The sequence below is a fragment of the Ovis aries genome, chromosome 8, assembly GCF_016772045.2.
Source record: "Ovis aries strain OAR_USU_Benz2616 breed Rambouillet chromosome 8, ARS-UI_Ramb_v3.0, whole genome shotgun sequence".
Classification (NCBI taxonomy): Eukaryota; Metazoa; Chordata; class Mammalia; order Artiodactyla; family Bovidae; genus Ovis; species Ovis aries.
Window position 1 is genome coordinate 82,815,603 of NC_056061.1, and position 12,204 is coordinate 82,827,806.

General features: G+C 46.1%; 1 protein-coding gene across 4 annotated transcripts in view; it reads left to right on the top strand.

Moving 5' to 3' along the window:
* Window positions 1-12,204, top strand: part of SYTL3 (synaptotagmin like 3) — a 94,162-nt gene that overhangs the window by 16,991 nt on the left and 64,967 nt on the right. For all 4 annotated transcript variants that reach the window (XM_060419302.1, XM_060419303.1, XM_012183194.4 and 1 more), the window contains one exon: window positions 373-591. In XM_060419302.1, the coding sequence (XP_060275285.1) occupies window positions 373-591 (219 nt within the window). The remainder of the gene's footprint in view (window positions 1-372; window positions 592-12,204) is intronic.

The following is a 12,204-nucleotide window of genomic DNA, read 5'->3' on the forward strand; positions in this document are numbered from 1 at the left end:
TGCCAATTTCCTGCATTTTCCCTCTTCTTTTGCTGTTTTTCTTTACCATTATAATGCCATTTGGGCACAAGGCATGAACCTAGAACAAAGTCAGCAGCCGACTCCTCCGTGCCAGGCGGAGTGTTTCTGCTTTGCCATTTCATCCTCACAGCCACCCTGGGAGGTAAGGCTTTCACAGCTGAGAAAACCTCTGAGCCTCTGCTCCGAAAGATGGCAGGAGATCCTGGTTCACACAGCTGTTAGAACCCGGGGGTGCGGGAATGCAAAGCCCCTTCTCTGTCTCCATACTGTTGAGGCCCTGCCTCTAGGAGTTTGGCTGGCTTCTGTCCTTCGGCTCAGTTGTCTCTTACCACTTAACTCTCTGGGCCACAGGAAACTGAAGACACGCTTGCAGCATCTCAGGTGGAAAGGCGCGAAGAGCGTGAGCCAGGAGTACAAAGAGAAGTCCTGTGCCCGCTGCCGGCAGACGCTGGGGCTCCTGCTGAACCGGGGCGCCGTGTGTCAGGGCTGCAGCCACCGCGTGTGCAGCGAGTGCCGGGTGTTCCTGAGGAGGACCCGCGCCTGGAAGTGCACTGTGTGCTTCGAGGACAGGTGAGGATGGGCGGGGCCGGCCGGGATGGGTGTGGCCGGATAAAGTGGGCGGGGCGGTGGGGCAAGGATGGCTGGAAGGCCTCAGAGATGGTCCAGGACCAACCACCGCTAAAGACAGCTGTCATTCTTCAAACTTAATAGGACATTGTTCAGAGAATTCTTAATATGGAGCTGCCTTTATAGACATGGAAATTATTGTAACTCAAAAACACATTTTGCTATATGAAAAAAAGTTTTGTCTTTAATTTACAAAAGTTTGTAATTGCTGCTGCTACTAAGTCGCTTCAGTCATGTCCGATTCTGTGTGACCCCATAGACAGCAGCCCACCAGGTTCCTCCATCCCCGGGATTCTCCAGGCAAGAACACTGGAGTGTAATGGCTAACGATCAGCAGTTAAGGTTCCCTTTAATTTCTTAACTAGTTAGTTTTGTTAGTTTTCTTAGAGCTTAATTTATCTCTTTGAGGAAAAGTGGAGTGAATTGTAATATAAGGAATATTAGAGTGTCCCGTGGAGCTTTATTAACGCCTTTTTGAAGGAAGAAAGTTGACCTGTATTGATGCTCCACTAAAGAAGCAGTTATGGTTTCCATTAGTGATAGACTAAATCTACATTTATTCTAATCTTTTGATGTTTTGAGATTTTAAAATATTTTAAACATGGAATTGGTGTTTTTGAAATACTCTTCTTGAAAATGATAAAGAACATATATGGCTTGATCAGAGAAGGTGATGGCACCCCACTCCAGTACTCTTGCCTGGAAAATCCCATGGACAAAGGAGGCTGGTAGGCTGCAGTCCATGGGGTCTCAAAGAGTCGGACACAACTGAGCGACTTCACTTTCACTTTTCACTTTCCTGCATTGGAGAAGGAAATGGCAACCCACTCCAGTGTTCTTGCCTGGAGAATCCCAGGGACGTGGGAGCCTGGTGGGCTGCCGCCTATGGGGTCGCACAGAGTCGGACATGACTGACGCGACTTAGGATGGCTTGATCTCATGCTGTTCGAAGCAAGAATGGGCTGTTCATCAATTCCCGAAAACCCAGGGAGTGTTCCTACTTGTCATGGGGGAGTGTGCACAAGGCCATCACAGAACTCATGAGGAGCAGAAATGTTTGTCTGGTGTGAATCTAGGAGAGTAATGTGAGACTGAGATTTGAAAACGACCTCTAAATGTTGCTTAGGTGCGCGCGTGCCTGGGGAGACTGTGAGGTGATTACACGGTGAGGGCACACTGGTGGGGTTTTTCTCGCCCCTTGAGTCGGGTGGATTGTTGTTTATAAGCATCCTGACATCAATGTCCTTAAACTTCCCCTTGCTTTGCGAGGCTTAATGTATTTCAATCACTCATTCAAAGACAGGTCGTTCAACCAGATTGCCTTGCTCCTAAGCACCCCTCTCTGAAACAGCGTGTCACGTCACATCCACATAGTGAGAGTCACCTCCAAACGTATCAAGTTTCCTGTCTGTCAAAGCCAGCACCCTTCAGGTTTTTCTTAGCTTGAGAGGGGAAGAGAAAGAATTCCTGTGAGCCAGCCCTGGGTGCACTTGTGCTCAAGCAGGTCCTGGGCTCTTGAGAGAGGAGGGAAGGTCCTAAGACCCTTGTCAGCTAACCATACGTAGTGAGTTGATAAACACTGATGATGAACACTGTGTCACCAGGTAGTAAATTCTTCAGCACTTCTTTTAGTGGTTAAAGTGAGTAAAGCGAAGTCGCCAAGTCGTGTCCGACTCTTTGCGACCCCATGGACTGTAGCTTACCAGGCTCCTCCGTCCATGGGATTTTCCAGGCAAGAGTACTGGAGTGGGGTGCCATTTCTGTCTCCAGAGGATCTTCCCAACCCAGGGATTGAACCCGGGTCTCCCGCATTGTAGGCAGACGCTTTATCATCTGAGCCACTAGGGAAGTCTCAAAGTGAAAGTGAAAGTTGCTCAGTCGTGTCTGACTCTTTGCAACCCCATGGACTCTATAGTCTCCAGGCCAGGATACTGGAGTGGGTAGCCTTTCCCTTCTCCAGGGGATCTTTCCAATGCAGGGGTCGAACCCAGGTCTCCCACATTGCAGGCAGATTCTTTACCAGCTGAGCCACAAGGGAAGCCCCTTTAGTGGTTAACTGGAAACTTAAAATCAAAACAGGAGGACAGGGGCTGAGGCAACCTCCCAGGAAGGGGGCCCTGTTGAAATCTCCACCCTGGAGAGCACCGTGCCCTGGGGCATTGTAACTGAACCCCTCTAAGCTCCTGAAGTGTGATTTCTAAAACCCCAGCTTCCTGGTGTCGAAATAAGGATGTTTTTCAAAATACAAGAGATAATTGCATTGCTCTGAGAGAACGGACGCAGGAAATCATACGGCGAGAGAGCTAACTAATTTATACCAACCTCCCCTCCTCTTTGCTTCCTTTCTTCAAAGCTCTCTGCCCTCTCTAGTTTTGTCCACTCTGGGCTGCCGTCCAGTCTTGGGGGGTCAAACCAAAGAAAAGGCTTGGTGAAGTGTAAGAGTCTTTGACAGTCTTAACTGGGACCTGGACAGGTTTTCAACCCCAATCATTTTCCTCTCCCTGCTTCTTCTTCAGCCTGAGACCCATCCCTCAAGAAGTGGATTTGTTGTGGGAACAGGAGGAAAACATAGGTTTTAAAATCAAGCAAAAAGAAAATCTAGGGTAGCAGTTTTAAAGAAAGCAAAACCAGTGTTCAGACTGCTGCAGTCAGCGCAGAGGGCCTGTGAGCAGCGCTGGCCTTAGGCTTGGGCTGAGGGTCCAGGAGACAGCTGAGGGTCCTGCCTGCCAGGCAGGTTTTCTGCTCAGGACCCGTGGGGGCTCAGGGGAGGGGGTGGGGGACTAAGCTGGCTCAAGGTGACTTCCCAGAGCACCCGGTGGGAGCGTTTCTGGAAGATAGTCAGGATTAGAGAGGGAAATGAACACAGTCAGGGACAAGGAACACCATGGGGATGAGTGCTGACTCAAACTATTGGAGTTTCAGCTTCAACATCAGTCCTTCCAATGAATATTTAGGACTGATCTCCTTTAGGATTGACTGGTTTGGTCTCCTTGCAGTCCAAGGGACTCTCAAGAGTCTTCTCCAACACCCCAGTTCAAAAGCATCAATTCTCCGGCGCTCAGCCTTCTTTATGGTCCATCTCTCACATCCACGGCTGGCTGCTTAGTTGCTTCAGTCGTGTCTGACTCTTTGCTGTCCCATGAACTGAAGCCCACCAGGCTTCTCCATCCATGGGATTCTCCAGGCAAGAATACTGGAGTGGGTTGCCATTTCCTTCTCCACACATCCATACGTGACTACTGGAATAACCATAGCTTTGACTTAACGGACCGTTGTTGGCAAAGTAATATCTCTGCTTTATAATATGCTGTCTAGTTTGGAGATAGCCTTTCTTCCAAGGAGCAAGTGTCTTAATTTCATGGCTGCAGTCACCATCTGTAGTGATTTTGGAGCCCCAAAATATAGTCTCTCACTGTTTCCATTGTTTCCCCATCTATTTGCCATGAAGTGATGGGACCAGATGCCATGATCTTAGTTTTCTGAATATTGAGTTTTAAGTCAACATTTTCACTCTCCTCTTTCACTTTCATCAAGAGTCTCTTTAGTTCCTCTTCACTTTCTGCCATAAGGGTGGCGTGATCTGCATATCTGAGATTACTTATATTTCTTCTGGCAATCTTAATTCCAGTTTGTGCTTCATCCAGCCCAGCATTTTGCATGATGTACTCTGCATGGAAATTAAATAAGCAGAATGACAATATACAGCCTTGACGTACTCCTTTTCCTCTTTGGAACCAGTCTGTTGTTCCATGTCCAGTTCTAACTGTTGCTTCTTGACCTGCATACAGATTTCTCAGGAGGCAGGTCAGGTGGTCTGGTATTCCCATGTCTTCTAAGAATTTTCCACAGCTTGTTGTGATCCACACAATCAAAGGCTTTGGTGTAGTCAGTAAAGCAAATGTTTTTCTGGAACTCTCTTGCTTTCCTGATGATCCAGCAGATGTTGGCAATTTTATCTCTGGTTCCTCTGCCTTTCTAAAACCAGCTTGAACATCAGGGAGTTCACTGTTCATGTACTGTTGAAACCTGGCTTGGAGAATTTTGAGCATTACTTTGCTACCGTGTGAGATGATTGCAATTGTGCGGTAGTTTGAGCATTCTTTGGCATTGCCTTTCTTTGGGATTGAAATGAAAACTGACCTTTTCCAGTCTGTGACCACTGTTGAGTTTTCCAAATTTGCTGGCATATTGAGTGCAGCACTTTCACAGCATCATCTTTCAGGATTTGAAATAGCTCAACTGGAATTCCATCACCTTCACTAGCTTTGTTCGTAGTGATGCTTCCTAAGGCCCACCTGACTTCACATTCCAGGATGCCTGGCTCTAGGTGAGTGATCACACCATCATGGTTTTCTGGGTCGTGAAGATCTATTTTGTATAGTTCTTCTGTGTATTCTTGCCACCTCTTCTTAATATCTTCTGCTTCTGTTAGGTCCATACCATTTCTGTCCTTTATTGTGCCCATCTTTGCATGAAAAGTTCCCTTGGTATCTCTAATTTTCTTGAAGAGATCTCTAGTCTTTTCCATTCTATTGTTTTCCTCTATTTCTTTGCGTTGATCTCTGAGGAAGGCTTTCTTATCTCTTCTTGCTATTCTTTGAAACTCTACATTCATGTGGGTATATCTTTCCTTTTCTCCTTTGCCTTTAGCTTCTCTTCTTGTCTCAGCTATTTGTAAGGCCTCCTCAGACAGCCATTTTGCCTTTTTGCATTTCTTTTTCTTGCATATGCTTTTTATCCATTGGCCAAATGAGGGTACGAATGACTTAATAGGCTTTGAAGCCTTCTGTTACCAAACATACAGTAAAAAAGTGGAAATTTGTGGGGTACTTTTTGAAAAGTTTATTTTGTGCTCACTAAAGGGAATATTTACACCATACCTTCAGTGTCATTCCTTTTGTTGAAGTTGCTATCTCTCCTATGGTCAGTCAAGGCAGGTCTTGTTTCAAAAAACCTTTTTTTGATGAGTAAGCTTCCTGTACCCTTAAGTTCAGAGTTGAAGTTATCACTCACTCAGTTCAGCTGAACCTTTTCACCCCACAGGAAGGTCAGTGCCAGGAGGCCATTTTTCCAGGCTGGCACTCGAGGTGCTGGTGAAGTGCTGCCTCGGCTAGAGCTCTGGGCTGAAATGTAGCTGAGAGTTATGGGCACTGGGGTTGGAGGGCTACCAGACAGGCTTGCAGGTGCTTCCCAGTCATGTGTTCGTGGGAACCACAATAACAGACCCACATCCATAGATCAGACCAAGAGAGCATTCCAGTGCCAAACAGACGTCATGGGTAGATTTTTTTGATTTCAGATGATTCTACTCCTGCACTGTTTCATGAATACAGATATCTCTGAGACCTTGATTTCCCAATTTGGGGTTTCTTTATTTTGATTCATTTTCAGTCAATTAAAGTGTCTCTTCAAAGATTTTTCTTCTCAGAAGAGCATGTGAGTGGTGGGTATTTTAAGCCATTGCCTATCTGAAGATGCCTTCGATAGCCTTTCCTCATGAGTAAGGACTTCCCTGGATTTTATTCATTTTTTAAACTATTTTGTTTTGGGGTGTAGCTGATTAACAAACAGTTGGTGGCAGTTTCAGATGAAGAACCAGACATTCATATCCATCCACTCTCCACCAGACTCCCCTCCCATCCAGGCTGCCAGACAACTTTGAGCAGAGTTCCCTGTGCTATACAGCAGGTCATTGTCAGCTATCCATTTTCAGCATAGCAGTAGGTTTTAAAATCACTGGGTTTTAAAATCTCAGATTCCAACTTTCCATCTTTAAGTTCATTTAATGTGTTATCATTGTCCTTTGGAATCTACTGTAACAGACACACTGGAAACTAGCTTTATTTTTCTTTATTGATCATCTGGATTTTAGGTAGTAGAAGCATATTGGTTTTTTTCTGCATTCTTGTAATTGAAAGCAGTTTCTAATATCTTCCTGGGTCGGAGTCTCTCCACACTGATTTTCATGGGTTAAGGAGAGTTCCCCGGAGCTGGCTGTGCCTTGGATCTGCTTGTTGTTGTTGTTTTCTTAATTATTTTTAATTGTGGAGAAATTCACATAAAATTTACCATTACAGCTAAGGCTAAGTGTACAGTTTAATGGCATTTGAAACCGTGGGTAATCATTAGTCAAGCCCACTTTATCAGCCTTCACTCATCAAGGTCGTCCAGGAGACTTACATATCCACTGTTATCGTTTTAAAATGTTTATTTATTTTTGCTGCTCTGGGTCTTGGCTGCTGCTCATGGACTTTCTCTAGTTGTGGTGGCTTCTCTTGTTGTGCACAGGCTCTGGGGTCACGGGCTTCAGGGGCTGTGGTGCAGGCGCTTAGTTGCTCTGTGGCATTTGGGATCTTCCCAGACCAGGGATCGAATCCTGTGTTCCCCGAATTGGCAGATGGGTCCTTATCCCCTGTGCCACAAGGGAAGGCCCTCGATGATTTATTAAATTTCAATTAATTATGGCTGTGCTGCATCTTCTTTGTTGCATGTTGGCTTTTTCTGGTTGCAACACGCCCTCCATTCTTGTTCTAAACAGTGACATGTTCGCCAAGTGAGTTGTTTTTCCAGGAACTGGGAGTCAGCGGCCTCTAGTTTGAGCTTAATTGGCTAAGATTGGATAGGCCCACCGACCCGCCAACTGCGCATGCGTGAGGGTCCTCTCCGTGACCTTTTGAGATCAGAGGGCAAAAACTCCAAGCCCAGATGGTGGTGAGCGCCTCCATCTTCCCAGGAGCAGAGACCTGGAGCCTAGACACTCCCGGGCACAATGGCCAAGGCCCACCTTCTCCCAGTCACCCTTCCCCACGCTCTCCACGCCCAGACCGCCCTGCCGCTTAAGTCTTCAGCACATCAGTGCTTTGAACCCCTTGCGTCTGGGAGGTGGGTCTGAGGCCTGCTCCCTCTCTCTGCACTGGGCTGCCTTGCGAATAAACCCTCGCTTTGCTGCAGACCTCAGCGTCTCAGCTCACTGCACGTCAGGGAAACCAACCTGGTAATACCTGCGTGTTGTACAACCATCAGCACCGCCTTCTTCCAGGCTTTTTCATCTTGCTCAACTGAAACTCTGTTCGGTTCAGCAGCTCCCTATTCTTCCCTCGCTCCCCTGCCCCTCTGCTCGCATCCGTCTTTCTGTCTGTCTGACTCCCCTGGGCCCCTCACACAGGTGGGATCACGCAGTGTTTGTCTCTGGGTCTGGCTCGTTTCACTAAGCACACGCTTTTCACGGCTCACGCTGCAGACTTCCTTCCTTCTTAAGGCTGCCCTCACATTCTTGAGCGCGTGTGTACCACATTTTGTCTGTTCATCTGCTGATGGATGCTTGGGCTGCTTCTGCCCTTTGGCTGTTGTGAATAGTGGGTGTGCAAACATCTCTTTGAGGCTCTGCTTTCAGTTCTTCCAGGTGTATTCCCAGAAGTGGGGCTGCTGAGTCACATGGTATTTCTGTGTTTAATTTTTTGAGACCCACCATACAGTCTCCAACAGCTGAGCCGTTTCCCTTTTCCACCAACAGTGCACAAGGGTTCCAGTTTTTTCACTTGTTGTCTTCTGGGTTTTTTTATTTTTTTTTTAATGGCAGTTACTAATGGGTGTGAGGTGAGGGTTTGCTTGTGTTTTGACTCAGTAACATTTTCTTTGGTCAGCTCTGACTATTCTTTAATGCTGCTTGGCATGGCTTATTCGGGAATAACTTAGGTTGGCCTTGCTCTCTCTCTTCCCTTTATATTCCTTATCCTTCAGGGTTTACTGTCTTTTTCTCTCATGTTATGGGAAGGCATCCTTACTGAGTCAGCGTCATTAATTCAACCCTCCAGCTTCTCAATTCCGCCCTTTCCTGCTGGTAAAACAGCTTGCTTTGCATTGTTGTTTTCTAAATCTTCCTTGATTGTAGTGTGTTGTCTCTTGTTGGCTTTTCCTTAAGTCTTTCTGTTTCTTTTTCATAGAAAAGAAGGAAAGAGAGTGTTAGTTTCTCAGTCGTGTTCAACTCTTTGCAACCCACAGGATAGCCATTCCCTTCTCCAGGGGATCATCCCAACCCAGGGATCAAACCCAGATCTTCTGCACTGCAGACAGATTCTTTACTGTCTGAGCCACCAGAGAAGCCCCCTTTTTCCTAAGAGTTGGGTCTTAAATGCCTTTGAAGACGGCTGCTTCCTGAAACTTCCCTTGGTTCCTGCAGTGATATACCTTGAGTAGCCATTCCTGGCCTGCAGGACTCTTTCTCCTGCCTGGGGTCTTTTGTCAGAGGTTCTGCATTGTCTTCAGACCACCAGGTTGAGGGGTTGCCGACAGAGCCCTTGCTCCTTGTCTTTGTGGAGTGGTGGTGGCGCCGATTCTTAGATCTTATAGGGAAAACAGGGTGGTACAGAGTGTTTAACCTGGTTTCCGTTTTCCAGGCTTTAAGGAGTGCAGCACTGTCCAGCTGCAGTAGAATTATTTCACTGACTCATTTTCTGATGTAACAAACCAGGGACTGCAAACTCATGGCCAACAGGCAGCAAAGAGCCCACGGGCTTTATTTTGTTGTCCTGCTCAGTGTCTAATATTTACCCTTCTAATGCCTTAAAGTAGGGCATGGGTCCTCCAGCTCACCATAGCGCCTAGCCCGCCCTCTTGTCTCATCTTTCACCCTCTCTCTTCGTCTAGTTTCTGCTTGGTGCCTGACTTTGTGACCCCTGCCCCCTACACATTCAGAAAGCGTGACAAACGTCAGACCTTGGTGCCACTGGGGCTCCATCTGTGTTAGTCCCATCTTATCCCTTCAGTTCTCAGGATGCTGCCTGCAGGGGTGGGGATGTTCATTTATTCACCAGTCCACACGTTTATTCACCGGCCCCACTGTGTCTCTAAGTTGTGCTTGGGGCTGTGGATACGGCGCTGAATTTAACACAGAGGGGACCTGCCTCCTCTCAGCGGCCAAGTAGAGTTATTCCTGTTTTGCAGGAAGCTGTGGCAGCCACTTGATTAAAATCATTCCTCTACCTTATCTTGATTCCGACTTCTCTCCTAGTTACCTAGGATTTAATCACAACGATCAGTCTTTTTTTCCTGTAAGAACGTTGAAATCAGATCAGCTGAGCTGGTTGGTAGAAACAAACAAAAAAAAAACCTCATTATTTTGCTTTGTAACTAAAACTGCCTTAGATATAAGATTATTTGAAGTAAAAAAATTTTTTTTCAACTGTATAGGTGCATAGGACCATTTTAGCTGGGAATTGCCAAGTGATTAGACAAGCTAGTACAAAGAAATTAAGTTGATGCTTGGTTTTACATTATTTGGCTTCTTCGTTTGGAGTTTTTGTAGTTCGTCTGTCTGATAAACCACCAAGACTTTCTTGAAGCTTCCTTGCCATCAGGGTGCTGGTTAGAGAGCAGGTCTGCCTGGGAGGGGTGTGTTTTAAAGCATTGGAAGAATCCTGGCATGCAGACGAATTTTCTACCTCTTGTTCGCTGAACGGTGGAAATACATTTAGCAATTTCTGGGAACACCATGCTGACTTCTCTTGGAATATAAAGCATGGATGTGACAGCTTACCGACCTGCAGGTGCGAGTAATTTGAATGCAAAGTAAAGATGCGGTCTAGCAGGCCTGTTTGGCTCACTGCTTGCTAATAGTGATAAGGTCAAACTTTCTTTCCATTAGGGTCCTCCGTTCATCGCACTATTGAACATTTGCATGCTAGAATTTGCAAAGTGCTTTTCAACAGTTTTCCCTTTTGCTAATGAAATGACAGCATTAGCGGAGTTCAAGGCTATGAAATGGATGCTGCAACCTCCAGCAGTTTATTAAGAGTGGTACCACGTGCTTGGTGTTTATAATTACAGTGGTCCCCGGGCAGAGTGAGTGGAAAGTCAGATGCAGAACTCAGGTCTCTGACTCCAGACTTTTTTGTTCCCTCCACCATCCCTGGATTTTGCTTTCTGAGATGTATTTATCAATTGACTGAAAGAGTTTTAAAGAGGCAAGTTGTGATTCTACCAGAGAAATTTAAAACTGTCAGTCTCTTGCTGGGCTCTGAAAATGTGCCAAGAAGTTTTCATAGCCAAATTCTGATTGAGTCACTGGGGGAGAAATTCCTTTGGTTCCTGTGAGTCAGGCTACCCTGAGTTGGCCCTAATGAAGGCAGAGACATAGCAAGCAAGATCTGCTAACCTCTGCCTTAGACAGTAACACCCATAAATGGTCCTTCTCATAAAGCCTGGGATTTGTGTGGACAGGGAGCCACTAGGAAAGCTACTAGGGAATAATTGTTCATGAAACAGCTGATTCTGCAGAAAGCGTTTGTGGAGATCAGGCTGCAGTCTAGTTCTCAAAGGAAATAGCCTCAAACGCAAGAAGTGCTTGTCGCTGTATGGTTTAGGACTGTGGTACTTCTATCCTTCCATTCTTTAGTCACAGATAAGCCCAAGAGACCTGTGGGCTTGTGTCCAAATCTATCCCTGCCAAGGAAGCTCGTGCTTGAATTTCACAAGTAATCCATTGGGATTCTGTAAGAGGATTAGTTGGTTGCATCGGATGCCTAGCATCAGAAGATACTAATATCTTACTTTATCTGCTTCTTGTATAGGTTCTGAAACCATGGCTAGAGGAAGACTTTTTAATAAAATGTTGTAAAATGTAATAAAATAAAAATGTTTACTCAGGCATTTTCACCTTTTGCTCCTCTGTCCCTTCAGCTGCTCTTCCTTTTTTCATGATTGTGTATCTACACGTGTGTTTACTCCTCAGTGACAGCTTGTATCTGGCTGGCTCAGCTGCCTTACGGAGTCATGGACCGAGTTGCTGCACAAATCTTAGCTCTGATCTCTCGTCTGGTCTGAGCCCTTGCCCCACCTGCAGCACCTGTCTCATATATAAATGTTTTTGGTCACAGGTAACAGCCTGGAGAATTTGGGAGAGTTAGATGAGTTGGAAGGGTCATGACCCCCAGGAAAACAAATCAGGTTCAGTTCAGTTGCTCAGTCATGTCTGACTCTTTGTGACCCCATGGACTGCAGCACACCAGGCCTCCCTGTCCGTCACCAACTCCTGGAGTTTACTCAAACTCATGTCCATCAAGTCGGTGATGCCATCCAACCATCTCATCTTCTGTCATCCCCTTCTCCTCCTGCCTTCAATCTTTCCAAGCATCAGGGTCTTTTCAAATGAGTCAGCTCTTCGCATCAGGTGGCCAAAGTATTGGGATTTCAGCTTCAGCATCAGTCCTTTCAATGAACACCCAGGACTGATCTCCTTTAGGATGGACTGGTTGGATCTCCTTGCAGTCCCAGGGACTCTCAAGAGTCTTCTCCAACACCACAGTTCAAAAGCATCAATTCTTCAGCGCTCAGCTTTCTTCACAGTCCAACTCTCACAACAAGTCAGGAAGTGAAGTTTATTAATCAGAGGGAGGTCTCTTTGTTTCCACATTTTATTCTTCTCTCCTGCTGTCCTCGTCCTAATGCTTAGACTTTGTCCTGCTTATAAGGGTGGAGGAAGCATCCTCAGAAATAGAGCAGTTGAATTCACCACCCCGCTTATCCCACGAAACTTTCCCTGTGTTTTGGCCCTTTGCT